At 52.9% G+C, this 17,293-nt stretch overlaps 6 protein-coding genes across 6 annotated transcripts; 2 read left to right on the top strand and 4 right to left on the bottom strand.

The window, feature by feature from the left end:
• Positions 1 to 385: 385 nt before the first annotated feature.
• A1O5_07691 (uncharacterized protein) lies at positions 386 to 4,411 on the top strand (the record flags this gene model as incomplete). The annotated part of the gene is made up of 3 exons (XM_007748280.1): positions 386 to 701; positions 754 to 775; positions 841 to 4,411. The coding sequence occupies 3 exons, from the start codon at positions 386 to 388 to the stop codon at positions 4,409 to 4,411; spliced, it is 3,909 nt and encodes a 1,302-aa protein (XP_007746470.1).
• Positions 4,412 to 5,305: 894 nt separating this feature from the next.
• Positions 5,306 to 6,689, bottom strand: A1O5_07690 (uncharacterized protein; the record flags this gene model as incomplete). The annotated part of the gene is made up of 3 exons (XM_007748279.1): positions 5,306 to 6,157; positions 6,219 to 6,412; positions 6,473 to 6,689. The coding sequence occupies 3 exons, from the start codon at positions 6,687 to 6,689 to the stop codon at positions 5,306 to 5,308; spliced, it is 1,263 nt and encodes a 420-aa protein (XP_007746469.1).
• An 880-nt stretch (positions 6,690 to 7,569) lies between these two features.
• Positions 7,570 to 9,283, bottom strand: A1O5_07689 (glucose-6-phosphate isomerase; the record flags this gene model as incomplete). Its single annotated transcript, XM_007748278.1, has 2 exons — positions 7,570 to 8,728; positions 8,784 to 9,283. The coding sequence occupies 2 exons, from the start codon at positions 9,281 to 9,283 to the stop codon at positions 7,570 to 7,572; spliced, it is 1,659 nt and encodes a 552-aa protein (XP_007746468.1).
• A 786-nt stretch (positions 9,284 to 10,069) lies between these two features.
• A1O5_07688 (uncharacterized protein) lies at positions 10,070 to 10,936 on the bottom strand (the record flags this gene model as incomplete). Its single annotated transcript, XM_007748277.1, has 2 exons — positions 10,070 to 10,668; positions 10,720 to 10,936. The coding sequence occupies 2 exons, from the start codon at positions 10,934 to 10,936 to the stop codon at positions 10,070 to 10,072; spliced, it is 816 nt and encodes a 271-aa protein (XP_007746467.1).
• Positions 10,937 to 12,372: 1,436 nt separating this feature from the next.
• A1O5_07687 (uncharacterized protein) lies at positions 12,373 to 13,617 on the top strand (the record flags this gene model as incomplete). Its single annotated transcript, XM_007748276.1, has 1 exon — positions 12,373 to 13,617. The coding sequence occupies one exon, from the start codon at positions 12,373 to 12,375 to the stop codon at positions 13,615 to 13,617; it is 1,245 nt and encodes a 414-aa protein (XP_007746466.1).
• A 996-nt stretch (positions 13,618 to 14,613) lies between these two features.
• A1O5_07686 (uncharacterized protein) lies at positions 14,614 to 16,609 on the bottom strand (the record flags this gene model as incomplete). The annotated part of the gene is made up of 3 exons (XM_007748275.1): positions 14,614 to 16,153; positions 16,208 to 16,284; positions 16,337 to 16,609. The coding sequence occupies 3 exons, from the start codon at positions 16,607 to 16,609 to the stop codon at positions 14,614 to 14,616; spliced, it is 1,890 nt and encodes a 629-aa protein (XP_007746465.1).
• Positions 16,610 to 17,293: the final 684 nt, after the last annotated feature.

The following is a 17,293-nucleotide window of genomic DNA, read 5'->3' as shown; positions in this document are numbered from 1 at the left end:
TGCTGAGACTACCAGGGCTTCTGCCGGCCGCTCTAGTATAAGTATGCCGCCTCCGAACACCAAGTCTAACGCTGATAGACGCCTATCGGCTTCGGTCTCTTCAATCCGCTCCCTGAGGAAGTCCGAGGAATGCACCAGGAGCCCCCCTTCTTCCGTGAAGAGCATTGAAGGAGACCGGACACCCTACAGCAGCTCCCCTACAGCCCAGAACTCAACAACAGCCCACGATCCCACAGTGGTAACCACCACGTCTACTTCCATTGCTCCAGGTCTGCCAGTGCTTTCGCCTCCTGCCTTCAATCCAAGCATTCCTAATCGTTCGGATCTAGTGTCAAATATATCATCTCAACTCACATCTCCAACGACATGTGCTCCGAGAAGCGACATGTCTGTAACCTCTGCTCCTGCCGGCCAATCCTCGGGAATTACTGGGAAGTCTGATGGCGCGGAGACCGCGTTTCCCGCCCGTCCGCCTCGAATCCCTCAGCCTCGTTCATCTTCCGGCCGCCGCTTGAGTACCGCAGGATCATCCAGGAATGAGAGCATTAACTCGGAGAATAAAACACCAGTAGGCAGAATCGGCGTTTGTGCTCTCGATGTCAAAGCCAGAAGTCGACCCAGTCGCCAGATCTTGACTCGTCTTCAGGGGGATGGTGAATTTGAGGTCATTGTGTTTGGCGATAAAGCCATTCTCGACGAAGGTGAGCTTCTCCCGCTTCTCCTCTCCTTTACACGGGTGACTGACTTCTGCAGACGTCGAGAACTGGCCCATATGGTGAGTAGGATCTCTCCAGTCCCCAATTCCCTATACCTGAATATCATTCGTCTGACACATCAAAGCGACTATCTTATCTCATTTTTCTCAGATGGTTTCCCTCTTGACAAGGCAATTGCATATGTCAAGCTGCGGAAGCCTTTCGTCGTCAATGATTTGGCCATGCAAAAGGTGCTCTGGGACAGGCGCTTGTGTCTGAAGATCTTGGACCAAATGCAGATTCCCACCCCTAAGAGAATAGAAGTTAATCGTGATGGCGGCCCAAGGCTGGAGTCGCCGGAGCTTGCTCAGCACGTGAAAAATATGTCGGGCGTGGTTCTGGATGGTCCAGAGGATGGCACCGGAGGTGGCACCCCGACTACAAAACACGTTGAGCTGGCCGACGAGGGAGATACTTTGGTTGTGGATGGAAAACCCTTCAAGAAACCTTTCGTCGAGAAGCCTGTAAATGGAGAAGACCACAACGTCATCATCTATTTCCCCAAGAGCCAAGGCGGCGGCGCTCGACGACTTTTCCGGAAAATTGGGAATAAATCTTCCGAGTATGATCCTGACCTGACCGTTCCAAGGTGCATTACAGAACCAAACCGCAGTTATATATACGAGCAATTCCTGAAGACCGAAAACGCCGAAGATGTCAAAGCCTACACCGTTGGTCCGCATTACTGTCATGCTGAGACGAGGAAGTCCCCGGTAGTGGATGGACTGGTTCGACGCAATACACATGGCAAGGAGCTTAGATATGTCACGAAGCTTAGCGATGCGGAGAAAGAGATGGCTGCCAAAGTTTCGCGGGCTTTTGGGCAACGCATTTGCGGTTTCGACCTCTTACGAACCGGCACGGCGAGCTATATCATCGACGTAAATGGGTGGAGTTTTGTCAAAGACAACGAGGATTATTACAATGACTGTGCCAAGATTCTGAGAAACATCTTTCTCGCTGAGAAGTGGAAACGGGAAAATGCTCCTGTGGAGGAGGCGCAGCCCGAGAACGGGGGCGATGGTTCACAGAGTTTCAGAGGCACAAGCCATTCAGCCCGGTCGGCACTTAAGACAATTCTCAAGTCCCCGAGCATGACAAAATTATCTCAGCACCTACCGCATTCGTCGAGACACCACCACCCGAGCCTTGCTGGTTCCCCCAAAGCGTCTGCTCTGACTACACCTATAAGCTCGCCACCGAGTGTCGAGAAGAGCACTCACGTCCTAATCCCTCCGACAGCGACTGAAAAGGACAGCAGCCTTCCCCCACCACTTCTCGCGCCCCCAGATGCTGCCGATATTGTGACGAGCCCTACGGCGCCTGCAAAGGGAGAAGGTCCTGCAGCCCCTATGCCGAGTTCCAAGCATTCATGGAAGCTCAAAGGAGTCGTTTCGGTCATCAGGCACGCAGACCGGACTCCAAAGCAGAAGCTAAAATTCACTGCTCACTCGCAAGTGTTTGCCGACTTGCTGAAGGGCCATCATGAAGAGGTGCTTCTGAAGGGCGAAGCTGCATTGGCAAGCGTGCAGGCGGCAATCAAGGTTGCGCTTAGAGACAAGCTCGAGGATCCAGACAAGTTACGGAACTTGCAGAGCGCGCTGTCAAAGAAAATACATCAACCGGGTACTAAGGTGCAAATCAAACCAATGTTTCGGAAGAGAAAGCCGGAAGAGATGCCCTCGACTTCGGATGCTTTGCCTAGCCCGGAGGCGCTCTCGTCGATAGAAGCCGACCAGCATCTGCTTGAAGGTGTGAACAGCGGCGAGAGGAAGGGATCTGTGTCTAGCACAAGGGAGATACGCCGAGTGCAAACAAGGAGCGACTCCATATCTGGTGCCACGTTTTCGCGTTTCTCGGCGGCTGAGAACGATCTTGTCTTGGACAAGTTGCAATTGGTCATGAAATGGGGAGGGGAACCTACGCATTCGGCTAGATACCAGGCGCAGGATCTCGGTGCCAATATGAGGGACGACTTCAAGTTACTAAACAGGGAAGTGCTTGATGATGTCCGGATCTTCACAAGTTCCGAGAAGCGTGTAAAGACAAGTGCACAGATATGGGCTGCGGCATTTCTGGACCGACAAGACCTAGCTGACGATTTCATTCAGGTAAGGAAGGACCTCCTGGATGATTCCAATGCGGCCAAGGATGTGATGGACAAGGTCAAGAAGAAACTTAAGCATCTTCTTCGCGAAGGCACTGTCCCAGACTCGTTTGCTTGGCCAAAAGGCGCTGCAGAGCCATATATGGTCATGCAGACTGTGGTCGACCTGCTCAAGTTTCATCGGCGGGTTATGCGATACAACTTCAAAAAGCTTTCAACGGGCGCTGTGGCTTCACTCAGCGCACTCAATGGCTGCGGTGACGGCAAAGACGCCAACGGACAGAACAAAGAAACGATCAGCGTCGCCTCTATTCAGTCGCGATGGTGCACCGGCGAAGATGCTGAACTTTTCAGAGAAAGGTGGGAGAAGTTATTCTCAGAATTTTGCGACACCGAAAAGGCAGACCCAAGTAAGATCTCTGAGTTGTACGACACAATGAAATACGACGCCCTCCATAACAAACAATTTCTCGAATGGGTGTTCACGCCCAGCCAATCACTTTTGGATGAAATGGCCAAAGAAGAGGGTCTGTCGTCGAATGCATCTTCTGAAACTGAAAGGCCAGATGAGGTTTCCGCGTCAGCCAACGGCACGCATCAGGAGAGCGCAGTCTCGTTTAGCAGCGGTGTGTCTGAGGGCAGACACAGTCTTGCCCAGAAGATTGGACTGAGAAGACAATCAGTCCTCAGACAGCCCCTGCCAGCTGCTCCTTTGATGTCTTGGGAGCAAGGTGCTTCTTATTTCAAGTTATTCAGCGGATCCGGCGATGGTCGACCGAAGCAAGACCAAAAGCTGGGCCGCTTACGAGAGCTGTATCGATATAGCAAGATCCTGTTCGACTACATCGGCCCGCAAGAATACGGCATCAGTGATGAGGAGAAACTTGAGATCGGCCTCTTGACATCATTGCCCTTGCTGCGCGAGATTGTCGACGATCTAGAAGAACTGCAGGCTTCCGGCGATGCAAAGTCATTCATCTACTTCACCAAGGAATCACACATATACACTCTACTCAACTGCATCATGGAAGGTGGCATCCACACGAAGATCAAACGGTCCACAATCCCGGAACTCGACTACCTTTCCCAAATCTGCTTTGAATTATACGAGGCCAAAGACGCCGAGACCGCAGAATCAACCTACTCGATCCGCATCTCCATTTCCCCCGGCTGCCACACGATCGATCCACTGGACGTCTCCCTGGATTCCAAACACGCGATTGGAAGCGCGCCGCGGCGATCGTTGACGAACCATCAGGACTGGAAAGAGGTGATTTCCACCTTGAAAGCGAAGTTCAACACAGTGCAACTGCCGAAGAGCTTCCTGGCAGTGAATGTCAGTGAGAAGCATGAAGAGGAGGCTCAGCGACGGGCGAGTTTGCTGCAAAGCGAAGCGGCAAAGGAGAAGCATGAGTGTAAAGACGAAGGCGACAGTGCGACGGCGAAAGATGCAGACGATGGGGGTCGTGAGGACACGGCAGGTGAAGAGCGGTCAGAAGAATCTCAGCCTGGTGAGCAAGAAACGGCCCCACTGCAGTTTCTGTCTTGAGAGGACAACAAGGTCGATACAGACGAATAGAGACCTCTTGGGAAGGAGGAAGAAGATTGAAATGGTTGAGTGAGTGGGCAACCCTAGTCAGATATTGCGACCCGACCTACAGAACAGAACAGCCCAGTTCGACGGCACAGACCCAAGGAAGGACGCCGGACCAACGGTACAACCTGCACTACAACTTAATCAGACGAGAAGAGGGGCCCATGGACCAAACAATGATTTCACACTATCAAAGGCAGAGGCAGAGGCAGAGGCAGTCTTGCCTTTGTGGAGAATGGCTCTTGGCCTGCAGGCGCCACAGATAAAGTCACTCGGCTGCATAATTCTGGCCGATTAGGGACAGAATATACAGGTAGATGCTAGACCTGCATAGAGGAAAAACGTGTATGAGGCTCGATCGATCGGGTGATTGAGCGTCGTCGACAGGAGTGAGGCCTCGTTGGAAACGTCGTTACTAGCTAGGTATACTTTAGAACCCACTCTACCAAGTCGGAACCGATTCTACTTGGTACAGCGACTCGAAGATTCGGTCCGAACATGATCTTCCGCCAGGAATCGCTGGGGATCTCCCCGAATGTGTCCACTTGTCTGTCCACTCGCTCACTCAGTCCAAGCTCTGCATGCAGGTAACCATGTGGCCATGTACCTAACACGTGGCTCACCGCTCCACCCTGTCTGCCTGTCTGGCGCCTCAGCTCAGCTCAAATTTAGTTCCTCGCGTCGAGTTCGTTCGCTCAGTTACTCATTCGCATACATAAATTCATACATTCCGCAATGTCCCTCGCCACGCCAGGTGCAAAGATGGAAGAGATGGGATCTGGTTCGGTTTGGTTTGGCAGGTAGGTTGGTAGGTTGGTAGGTCGGTAGGTCCTCGGAAGGGAATCACAATTAAACGTCAGGAATGCCCTTGGCCCAGTGCACGAGCAGCTCTCGCGTGGCCATGGCGTCCTCGTAGCTATCGTGACCGCGCTTTCCGACCTGCACGGCGATGCCCAGCTTCAGCTTGCACAGGTTCTGCAGGCTGCGGCCGCCGGGCGTTTTGGTGCTACCGACACCCGAGTACGTGTATGTCTCGAGGATGCAGGTGTCGACGACGAGCGGGTGGATCCAGCGCAGGGCGGTGAAGTCGCTGGCGCCGCCGTGCACGACGACGACCGTGTCGGGTCCCACGGCGCAATGGCGGAAGAGAGCTTCGCGCGCGCGGTCGCAGCCCAGAATCGCTGTGCCCCGAGCGAGGGCCTGCCGCATATCCCGTGCCGTCACGCCAGAGTACCGTGTATTGTAGTGCGCCATGGGCACCGACGGCGAAACTAGGTTGTCGATCAGCACCGCGCCGCTGAAGAAGTCCACCACGGTCAGCCGGATGAGCTCCGGGTCCCCCGCGGCGGAGGTGCCCATTTCGCAGTCGAGTGCGATGGCGTGGAGAGAACGGGGAATTTTGTGTTGCTGTTGTTGGTGGTTATGGTTGTGGCTGTGGGTGTGGCTGCGTGTTGAATCGTCGGCGATGAAAGGCTGCCCTCTTTGTCGACCACCCCTCCTGTGGCCACCTCTGCGAGACCCGACAGGGGGAGTAGAAGGAGTAGCAGTACTGGTAGCAGAGGCGACTTGGGCAGGGATAGACGGCGTATGATGGTATTTCCAGTGCTCATGAAGCCGAGCATCATCTTGCGGAGGCATGCTGTGCTCGGGGTCTTCGACGCAGCCCTCCGCTGAGACGTGTCGGCCGCAGCACGAATAAGCCTATATACCGGTCAAAGATACGTCGATATGGTTGACCAAACGCACGTGTCTAGCTATGTACCTTGTTTCTGACGGAACCTGGATGGTATGAGCAAGGGCCGAAGACTTTCTTGCTGGATGTCGTGGTGGATCTGCTCGGAGCCTCCTCATCCATTGCGTTTTCGGTGTCGACACTCATCAAATCCGTTTGTGCCTTGTTTTTGCTGCCGGCATCAGTCCTGACAGGCTTGGGTCGTGCTCGACGATTCCGTCGTTCTGGACATGTCAGTCACCCAGTTGCCGAGACCCCCAAAGGACGCAGGCGATCAGACGTACTTCCACACTTCGTACATCTAGCCTTGGATGTGATCTGAGCTGAGTCGAGAGGTTGGAGAACATAGCCCGCCTTTTTCAACTCCTTCTGACTGTGGCACACCAGCCGGATCTTCTCCAAATAAGCCGGCGAGTATGTGATGTTAGACCAAGGAACGTGGGGGGCGTTGGGCTCGGTCGCCTTGTTCAAGGGCCACGAAGGTGGTCTCGGCTGAGCCATGGGGACGGCGGCTGTTGACATGACCTGCTCCCGTGAGTGATGATGCTGTGCCAGGAAGGAAATGGCCGGAAGATAAATACCTCAGCATTTGAAAGTGAGTTCTGTTGTTGCAGTTACAAGAGTCTGGCGTAAGTCGTAGCTTGTGGGAAAAGACTACAAGTGAGAGTGAATTGAGAGATGCAACAAGGCACCGGGTACAAAAGGAGCGGCCGCCCTTGTCGTCGACAAAGCCTGCAGTGGACTGTGACACAGCAGAGGTAATGAACAGCTTCAGCATTCCAAGACCACCCCCACTCGTTCCTGTCAAATCCCTCATTGGGTACTTGGGATTGCCTCATGTTCCACCGCGGACGTTGTGTCTCGCGAAGCGACAGCAGAACGAGATATGGCCCAGTTGTTCATCTGTTTGGTGAAGTAGCTGGAGACAATTCAGGTCGACGTCTAAAGAAACGAACCAACAACGCGGTCAGGACTATACGCACTTTCATTCTAACATTCGTGACCTCGGGCTTGTCATTGAGACTGAAAACGCATTCTGGGCTCGTTCAGATTCTGTGGGTTAAAGGCAAGGAACACACGGCCTGGGAGACTTGTTAAAACGGGTTTATCATGAGAATGTCAGACGAGGTCTCCCATTGAAACAGCGCCTCTCGTTGTAAACGGTATTTGAATGCTTTTCTCATATCGTGTGTCAAACAGCCTCGTAATGTACGACACATGTGGTTCCTGGTGGTCAAAGTCTCCTGCTGGCAGCGAACGACAGTCATTCCTCTTCAACGTCAAGGGCGTCTCCAAATAGAATCAGGAAAGCGTTATAACTCGCATCGTTCTTCCCATAATGCATCGGTCCTGTCCAGCCCAAGACACTTTACTGTCCTGTTCATTTCAGACCATTCTTAGCCTTAAAAGCAGCAAGTAAACCAGCTGTTGAAGAGTCATGGTCAGCTCCAGCGCCTTCTGTCTCGAGCTCCTTCTGGATCGTCTTGGCCAGCACCTTGCCCAACTCGACACCCCATTGGTCGAAGCTATTGATGTTCCAAATGGCGCCCTCGGTGAAGACCATGTGCTCGTAGTAAGCAATCAATGCGCCCAGCGTGCCAGGGGTGATCATCTCAGCAAGGATGTTGGTAGTTGGTCGGTTTCCGAGGAAGGTCTTGTGGGCAACCAATTCATCGGGAGCACCTTCGGCCTTGACTTGATCAGGTGTCTTGCCAATCATCAAGGCCTCGGCTTGAGCCAGGAAGTTGGATGCTAGCATTCTCTGGTGGAGACCTCCCTCCACCGGGTTGTGAGATCGGGCTGCAATGATGAAGTCAGTGGGGATGAGTTTGGTGCCCTGGTGCAAGAGCTGGAAGAACGAGTGCTGTGCGTTGGTGGCTGGCTCGCCGAAGAAGATGGATCCGGTCGTGTACTTAACATAGTCGCCACTTCGGGTGACCGCCTTGCCGTTCGATTCCATAGTCAGTTGTTGCAAATAGGCTGGGAAGCGATGCATGTATTGATCAAAAGGTGCAACCAGGTGGGTCTGAGAGCCGAAAAAGTCCGAGTACCAAACGCTCAGTAGACCTGCAATGACGGGGATATTTTCGTGGAGGGGCGCAGTCTTGAAATGGTGATCCATGGCATGACCGCCCGCCAGGAATTGATGGAAGTTGTCATAGCCAATATAGATGCAGACCGACAAACCGATGGCGGACCAAACAGAGTATCTGCCGCCAACCCAGCTTTCAAAACCAAACATGTTCTTGGTGTCGATGCCGAACTTGCTGACCTCCTCAGCATTGGTGGAGAGGGCGACGAAATGCTTTGCAATGTCCGAGGCCTTTGCATGTTGCAAGAACCATTTCTTGGCTGTATTGGCATTGGTGGTGGTCTCGGCGGTGGTGAAGGTCTTGGAGGCGATGAGGAAGAGGGTGGTCTCGGGGTCTGAATCCTTGAGGGCTTCGGCGATGTGAGTGCCATCGATGTTGGAAACGAAGTGCAGTTTCATGTTCCTGTCTCCGTACGGTTTCAGAGCCTCTGAGACCATGACGGGGCCGCTGGCTAGACGTCAATGTCACGGGCCAAAGCCACAGAGGGGAAGGCAAGACCTACAGATCAGAGCCACCAATACCGATATTGATGATGGTGGTGAGCTTCTTGCCCGTGTATCCAGTCCACGAACCACTGCGGATTTGCTCCGAGAACTCCTTCATATGGTCCAAGACTGAGTTGGTCTCCTCGACAACGCTCTTCCCGTCAACCGCCATGGGCTGGTTGCTGACATTTCGAAGGGCGACATGGTAGACAGCTCTCTTCTCGGTGAAATTGATCTTCTCGCCAGCGAACATCTGATCTCGAAGTTCCTCGAGCTTGGCCTCTTTTGCAAGTTTCACGAGAAGGTCAAGAGTCTCTTCGGTCAAGAAGTTCTTGGAGAAGTCGAAGAGGATCTCAGAGTTGTCTGCAGTGTTCTTGAAGACTCGCTTGAACTTCTCAAATCGTTGAGGATCTTTCTCAAAGTATTCTTTGAGGACGATGTTGCGGCCCACAGTGTTGTGGTGCTCCACCAGGGCTTGCCATGCGGAGAGATCGGTGGCCTGCGCGAAGCCAGGCATTTTGCAGTGTAGGAGGAGAGAGTCTCGAGGGCGTTTCTGCGGAAGGATTTTCAGAGGATCAGCCAGGAGAAAGTCTGTGGAAGGGAGATTTAAAGACTCTAGAGAGCAGCAGTAGTAGCTTTGTTCTGTTGCAGAGGTGAAACACAGAAAGCGGTGCATGCACGGAGGGGCAGGGAAAGCTGTTTGGTGACAAGACTTACTCAGATATTAGGAAGGAAATCGAAGGCGGAAACCAAATAGGCCAAAGGTATAGCAGTGATGCCAGCTGAGCTGGATGGTGCAGTGGTGGGAGATGTTTGGGTAGCAGAAGAGACGTTGAATTGGATTTTTGTACAATGGGCGATGTTTTTGATGGAGGGGCAGTTGGCAGTCTCGAGCAAAATGTTTTTCGAGGACCAACGATGATGCAAGAGTGCACCAAGTGCACCAGCTGGCAAGCGGCGGTGACAAGGATGAGGATGAGCGGAGCAACTGCTGCCCCGCTTTGCCTGGTGGCTCGCCCAACCCGCCTCCTGCTGCCCATCGCTTGTACCTAGTACCCGGTAATATTCAGCACCAATGGCCTCGTCAGCAGCGGATAGATGATTAAGCGCCCACGGCGCAATGCCAAATCCAGAAAGCGCCCACAGGCAATCTGAACGGTCCGGGCTTTGCAGAGACATCCGAGTTTTGCTACCAATAAACCAGATTCCATTATCTCTATGTGATTCTATACCTAGAAAGAAAAAAAAAAAAGCCGAAACATCTCCATCCTTTCTCATACCAAACACATAGACTTCTCCTTGTCTAAACCAACAGAGCTGCTAAAAATACCAACGAACCAAGAGCGAACAGAGATGTTGAAGATTGACCCTGAAGGTCTGTAGCAGCGCCTGAGTACCCACTAATGGGCGGGACAATGCTCTTCGTGGGCACCGTCGCGTTAGTGGAGATGGAGGCAGCGGAAGTCGTGGACACGTTGGTGACCGACAAGGTCGAAGTGGTCGTGTTCAGAGCCACTGTAGTAGAGTTGCCGAATGGCGCCATCGAAGTGGTCATAGGAAGACCGGTTGTAGCAGAGCAAGCATCGGCGGAAGAGGATGTCATGCTCACGGTGACGGTGCTTGTGGTTGTCGAAGTGATGGTGGTGGTGTAGCTGGTGGGTGAGGTTGAGTCGCTCGTGGGAGACAGAGAAGAACTTGAGGGAATCGCAACAGCTATGGCAGAAGAAATTGAAGCAGTGGTCGTGCTTGTGCTGTAATTGTTGTTGTTGTTGTTGTTGTTGTTGTTGTTGTTGTTGTTGTTGTTGTCGTCGCCGTCGTCGCAATCTGCATCAGGATAGGAGCCGCGCTTGGGAACACACCCTGTGCCCGTAGAAGAGCAGTTGGCGCTTGCGGGACAAGAATCTACACTCCATTAGCATATGGCATGACTCATGGGATGGAGCGCCAATTTACATTTGCTCGAACAACAAACGTCGCCTGCCGACGGGTTATAGCAAGTATCAGGACCGCATTGAACGTAGTTGGCACCACAACTGGCACACCCACCAGCGTCAGAAGGCATGCAGGTGACATCACGAGGATGCAGTGGATAATCTCCAGCGTGGCCGGCAGAGCCTCGAACTGCGGTAGCCAAGCTGGCACCGATGATGAAAAAGATGTATGAGCGCATGATTCGTCTATTTGTATGGAGTACTGCCGAGTCGCTTGGGGTCAAGGAAGGAGAGGAGAGTGTCTCAGGCGAGAACGACTGTCAAGAATAGGCGTGGCAACGAATGTCTCGGGCTCCAGCTCAGTGGGTGGAGAGAAACAGAAATGCTCAGAAAGACTTTGAACATCTTAAAGCACTTGCAGGATTGGCAAGGAGACATCTTTGTGCCGAAAATGGAAACTGAATAAAGAACCCATTGCAAGCCGGACTGTAGAAGCCGTTTCTAGAAGGCATGGTGGTACAAACAAAGAATCAACTAGGGAGCCAACCATAGACCCCATCAATTTCCGAAGCGCAGACCAGTTTGCAAGGGGAAAAAACCCTGAGAATCACGAACGAGCAGCCATGCAGGAGATCTCCTGATGCTGTGTGATGTCCAGGACCGGAGTAACGTGGGCTTGCATATTCAGTGTTCTGGAAGTTTACCGGGTAGATTGGTGCAGGTAGGGACGGGGCACCTTTCAAAGTCAGGCACAAAGAGAGACTAATTGCCAAAAAGCAACTTCTTCGCCGTGAGACCATTGTGTATTGAGATGAGAGGGTTGGTGATTAGTATGTGTTTGTTTGCAGACGAGTTGAGAACGAGCGACGGAAATTAAAGTCGAGGTTGGAAGTTGTTGGAGGAGCCAAGAGCCTGGCCGAAGCAAACAGAGCAAATATGCCAAGCGATCAAGCGAACTAACTCACCGCAAGCTGTGAAGGCGGCAAGGTGCAATGACGTCAGGGCACCGCAATTCTACGTACTGGGTATCGACTGCGAAATGCCGCCGCAAATCGTCACTCAACTTACCAGTGCCAATCTGTCCAAGTATCTGCTATCCTCGTGCTGTGTCTGTAGTTGGAGGCCATGGCAGCGATAAGGAACGGCCTCGGGCAGCTTTTATCGTCGTCAGCCAAGTCTGCTGCATACCCAGCAGTGCAGCAGTTGATGACGACTTTCTGCTCCTGCCCGAGATTTGGCCCTTGGAAAGATACGAGTGGTATAAAGCTCCCAGGACTTCGATAAGACGGCAATGAGCAATCCATAGCTGCAGCCTCACGCGGAAGCCAGCGTCCTCCCCCAGTCGCAGTGAAGAATAAGTGACGCAGTCCTTCACAACATACATGCCCCACCTAATGTAGCTGAAGAGGACTCAACAACGACGAAGTGGTCGCCATATCGAATACAGCTGGCGGCGCAGGTGAAGGGTAGAGCATCCCTCTTCCTCCTCAAGGGAAATACAATTCTCATTACCAGTGAAAGCCACCTCTGTTCTAACAGTCGAGCAGTGAAGGACTTCCAGTGTGTCACTTCTTCTTTCAATTCGGCTTGGCGCATCGGCAACAAGAAACTTGGTCATGACTTCTCCTCCTTGCTGGGTCAACCTGAGGTAGAACTGGCTTGATATCCAGAGCCCATGGCATCCTCACTTCGCTTCCGAACGGCAAAAATACAGAGAAGTCGCCTGCTCGTCTTCGCTCTGTTCTTCGTCATCTTCACCGTGGCCACTGCATTTTACCAACTGCGACGACACAAGGCTCATGGAAAGCCTATTTTCCCTACCCAAAAGTCAGTCAACGGCTTCTCCAATGGTCCCAGAGTGGCCGGATATGGCAAGCCGGAGGGAGTCAAAATCATTGGCCTCGTTTTCTTTGGTCGGAAAAATCGTGTCGAGATATTGCAATGCTTCCTCCAGCGCAATTTGGTTGACAATGGTGGCTGGCTTGACGAGATTCACTGGGTGAAGAACACGGATAATCGCAAGGACCTGGCATATCTGGAGGAGATTCTAGCCTCGTCCTCTCGATACAAGATGGTGGAGGTCGAAGGTGTCGGCTTTGTCGGCTATGGACTGGCTTGGACTCAATTAGAGCCGGGAAATCTGTATGTCAAGATCGACGATGACGTGGTATGGTTCGCAGACGACACGATACCGCGCATTGTAAGCATGAAGCTTGCGCATCCGGACTATCTGGTTGTGAGCGCCAATGTCGTCAATTCTCCACTCATGGGCTGGGTTCACTATCATATGGGCGCGGTACATCCTTATATGCCCGAACTGACCGACTATGAACCGACCATCTTCAATCTGGGTCAACCGTCGCGCAAGCCTTGGACATACTGGTCATATCCCACCTGGACAGGTCCAGATGACTATTTCTTCGGTCCATTCCAAGCACCCCCATACGACGGACATTGCTGGCTCCGACTCCCAAACGACTCGGACATCTCCCGCACACCTGTCGCCGACATTGAGTACAACACTTGGGGCACAGGTCTAAAGTCTTGGGCAATCGCCGCTCAAGAACACTACTCGTTTCTTGAAAACCTCGCTGACGACCGTCTCAACACCTACCGGATGGGCAGCAGCCTCGACCGCGGAGGCACCGATAAAACCTGGCTCACCATTGACCAACGACTCAGTATCAATATGATCACCGTCTGGGCAGATGACGTTTTGGACAATCTACCGATGGACGACGTCGACGAACAGTGGTTGACCCTCATCTTACCCAAAAAACTCAAGCGCCAAGTCGCCGTGAACATGGACGCACTGGCGGTGCATTTCACATTTGGATCACAGGGAACGGTCGAGACGACAGACCTGCTGGCCAGGTATCGTGATTATGCATTCGAAAACGCGTGTGCAAGATGGATTTGACATTGGCGGAGATTCATTGCGTCACAGAACAGACAAGATGCCCCACGATCATTGCAGGTTGCGATGCTCGCCTTGGTGATTTGGTGCTCAGCTGTGGCCCCCTCGTGCGGTCTTACGGAAAATTCCTGTGTGACCGGTCCCGCGCGACTGGAAATTGAACAATTATGGTGATGGTGGAGACAGAGGCCAAAGCCCCCCTTTTATTCCAGAACGGAGCTATTAGACATCACTGGAACTTTTGAACGGGGCCAGAGAAAGTAACACGGGTGGTTTGAGCTACGACCATATCAGACTTGGCGCTCAGGCGCGCATGGTACGCTTACTGCGACTGATATGGAAAATCGATATCGTCATCATACGCGAATGCGGCCTCTAGAACTCAGCAGGAATCCCGCCTTTTCCCATGTTTGGCTGAGTAAAGTACCCCTCTGCGGATGGGGCCGGTGAAGTGCACGCAAGCAACGGAGGAAAGCCGTGGACTGTCTGTGTTCCCCATATCCATCCATGTCGACCTGTTTTACCAAATTATGAAAACGAGGGAAGGGAGGAGGATGAAATAGATAAAAGAACGAGGGACTAGATCGAGAGGGCTTGTCGCTTCTTCTTTTTGTCCAATTCCCACAGCCACCGTCGGTGCACCTCGAATCATCTCTGCGGAGTACATAGCTCAGCCAAGTGACTCTGTGAGTATTAGGCGCATACAAAGTCAGCATTCATGGCGTAGTCTCTCGAGTGTCACAAGTCACTAGTTCGCAAAGTACGCATACGTGTCTCTTGTGTACAAACCTCCCGCGGGGCTGTGCAGCTGTATAGATACGGACATATGGGAGGAGTGAGCAGTAGTAGCACGGTCATAACAATGGGTGAGTGGACGGAAACTGGTTCTTTCGGCCATCGGGACCTGGTACATCTTTCTCCTTCCCCCTCCTGCTTCTCTTCCTTGCTTCTTTGTTCTTCTTGTTCTTCTCACCGAGGACTCTCCAAGCCCGGCTAGCCCTACCTGGCCAACTTGTTCAAAGCGGCATAATCCCAGTCTTCCTTGATCATGTCCGCCGCCTTCTCGGCGATCATATAGACACTGCTCAAGATGTTGCCACTAACGTTGTTCGCAAAGACGCTCGCGTCCGCGACGCGTAGGTTCTGCACGCCTTTCACCCGCAGGCGCGAGTCCACCGTGTCGCCCATCGCGCACGACCCGCAGCTGTGGTATTCGCCCACGATATGCTCCCTGATGGCCGCGCGACGGGACTGCGCCGAGTCGAGGGAGGGGAACGTTTCTGGCTCCGGCACGATGCGTTGGCTGATTTTGTCCTTGAGCTGGGGCGCTGCGGCCGTCTTTTCGATGAATTTCAGGCCCGCGGCGAGGATGGCGACGTCGGCTTCCTCTCCCAAGAAGTTGGGGTGGATTTCGGGCGCCATGGCGGGATCGGCGGATTTGATGTGGATATGGCCCCTGGAGAACGGGTACTGCAGGCAAACAGCGAGTGTGATGCCGTCTCGAGCGCCCTCGGCTGGTGGAGCGAACAATTTGGCCTGATCACCGACACCTTCTGCCACATCACCCGTCGCGGCGATAAAGATGAGCTGCAGATTTGCCGATTTGTTGCTCTTGATGTTTGAGATGACTTGGTCCCATTGTTTCCTCTGAAACGGAGTCTTCGCCTTGGCGCTTTCAATGGACTTGACAATCTCTTCTAGCTCGCCTTCCTCTAGGAACATGGAGCAAGGGAAGAAGCCTTGAACGGATTGGATCCCGGTCAACGGTCCGCCTTGTTCTTCTACGAGAGCCTTTTGCGCGGCTGCCATGACTTCAGGCTTGTAGATCGAGTCCGCAGACATTTGGCCATCGGCAAGTTTGTAGATAACAGCGGCAACGACGTGATCCTGGTAATTTTCTCCGACAGAGGGTAGGTTGACGAGACATTGGACGCCTGCTGCGTTAAGAATGTCTGGGTTGCCAATGCCAGACATCTCGAGGATCTGGGGAGAGTTGATGGTTCCACCACAAACAATCACTTCTCGTTTGGCTTTGACGGTATGCTTCTGGCCGTTATGGATGAACTCGACACCAGTGGCTCTGTTATTTTCGAGGATGACTCGAGCGACCAGCGCCTCGGTTATGACTTTGAGATTCGGGCGGTGTTCGTTGGCTTGGAAGTATGCTCGAGCAGCGTAGCTACGCATGCCCTTGTTAGGGCCTGTGCGTGTCACCGTACCCAGAGTATTGTAGAACCCAATGTGGTCTCCGCTCCATGGATCGGTTGGCTTTTTGTCAAACCCAGTAGCGTGGTCAGCGGCCTTGATCACATCGTCTTCGATCGGAAGTCGTGAGTCATTGAAGCTGGTCCGTATAGGACCGCTTGTGCCGTGGTTCTCTCCGACAAATGGCATGGTGGAGCGATCAGTGACTCTCTCGTCAACAGGCTCCAGTGTTTGGTGCTTTCGCATGTATTGCTTCATGTTGGCGGATGACCACGAAGGGTCGTCCGCCAATTTGGCCCAGTCATCGTAGTCTTGGTCTGATCCGCGAACATACCTTTGCTGACGTTAGACCACGAGGCTCGTTACCTGCCGGGAGTACAGCACTCACATCATGTAATTGATCGCGCTCGAGCCACCCAGCGCTTTGCCCCGGACGACATGGTGGACTTTACCCTTGTTTCCTGGCTGTGCACGAGTTAGATCATGGAGAAAGGCATGGGACAGTGACAGTTAGGACCTGAGGAATGGTTTTCCATGCCCAATCGTACTCCGGGTTTCCCAACATCTGCGTAAACATTGCGGGGACATCGACAAGCGGGTCACCAAGTCGATTCTTGCCGGCTTCGATTACACCGACGGTGACATCTGGATTCTCTGTTAGGCGAGCAGCAACGGCCAGTCCAGCTGTACCACCACCACAGATGAGATAGTCGTAGTCTTGCCCGACAAACTCATCGACGGCGACGAGGGCCGATTTCTGCGTGCCACTGGTTCCGTTAGTGGTCGCCATCTTTGTTAAAGTCGAACGCAGTGTCGTCTAGAATCTGAACTTAATTGACCGATGTGCTGGGCGAAGCTTGTAGTTGAGACCGGGGACGGGTTTTGATCGAGGGAAGGGCAAGAGCGATTGTTATATACTCACGTCTTGTCCCTTAACTTATGAGCAAAGCAGCAGCCCCGTATCTGCTAAGAGTGACATTTCAAGGACAGGGTTGGCAATATGTAGTATCAAAGGATGCAGCCACCAGGGGTCCAAACGATTTGTGCAAGGGTGGCCTCGTTCTCGACGTGTAAGACGCCAAAGGAGGGGGTTACTCGAATCAAGTCTCCTAACAAGGACTAGAGCGGATGTTGAGGGCACCCTTTGTAAAGTAAGTGAACGAGTAATATTAAGAGGAGAAAGTCTTGTGCCGTTGCCCTTGGTCCAAATTCCCTGTCACCCGTCAGTTCTTACTCGGTTCCGATTTCCCTCTTATATCAGTTCAGGTGCTTTGCAGTCAACGGTGCGGTTGAACAAGAAGGCATGGACCCAGCTATCGATGGTGAGAGCCACTACCACCAGCGGCGGCGCCGCAGCGAGGCAACCGACGACACGCCCTCTCCGCACAAAGAGCTGCACAAGCACCGAGCATCCGGGCAAAGTCTGTCTCAGAATAGACCGTGGCGGGGAAGTCGTATACACCCCACTTAATGC

The sequence above is a fragment of the Cladophialophora psammophila genome (assembly GCF_000585535.1).
Source record: "Cladophialophora psammophila CBS 110553 chromosome Unknown aczJe-supercont1.12, whole genome shotgun sequence".
In the NCBI taxonomy this organism is placed as follows: Eukaryota; Fungi; Ascomycota; class Eurotiomycetes; order Chaetothyriales; family Herpotrichiellaceae; genus Cladophialophora; species Cladophialophora psammophila.
Note: the sequence above shows the minus strand (reverse complement) of the source record. Positions and strands in the feature narration are given on the sequence as shown.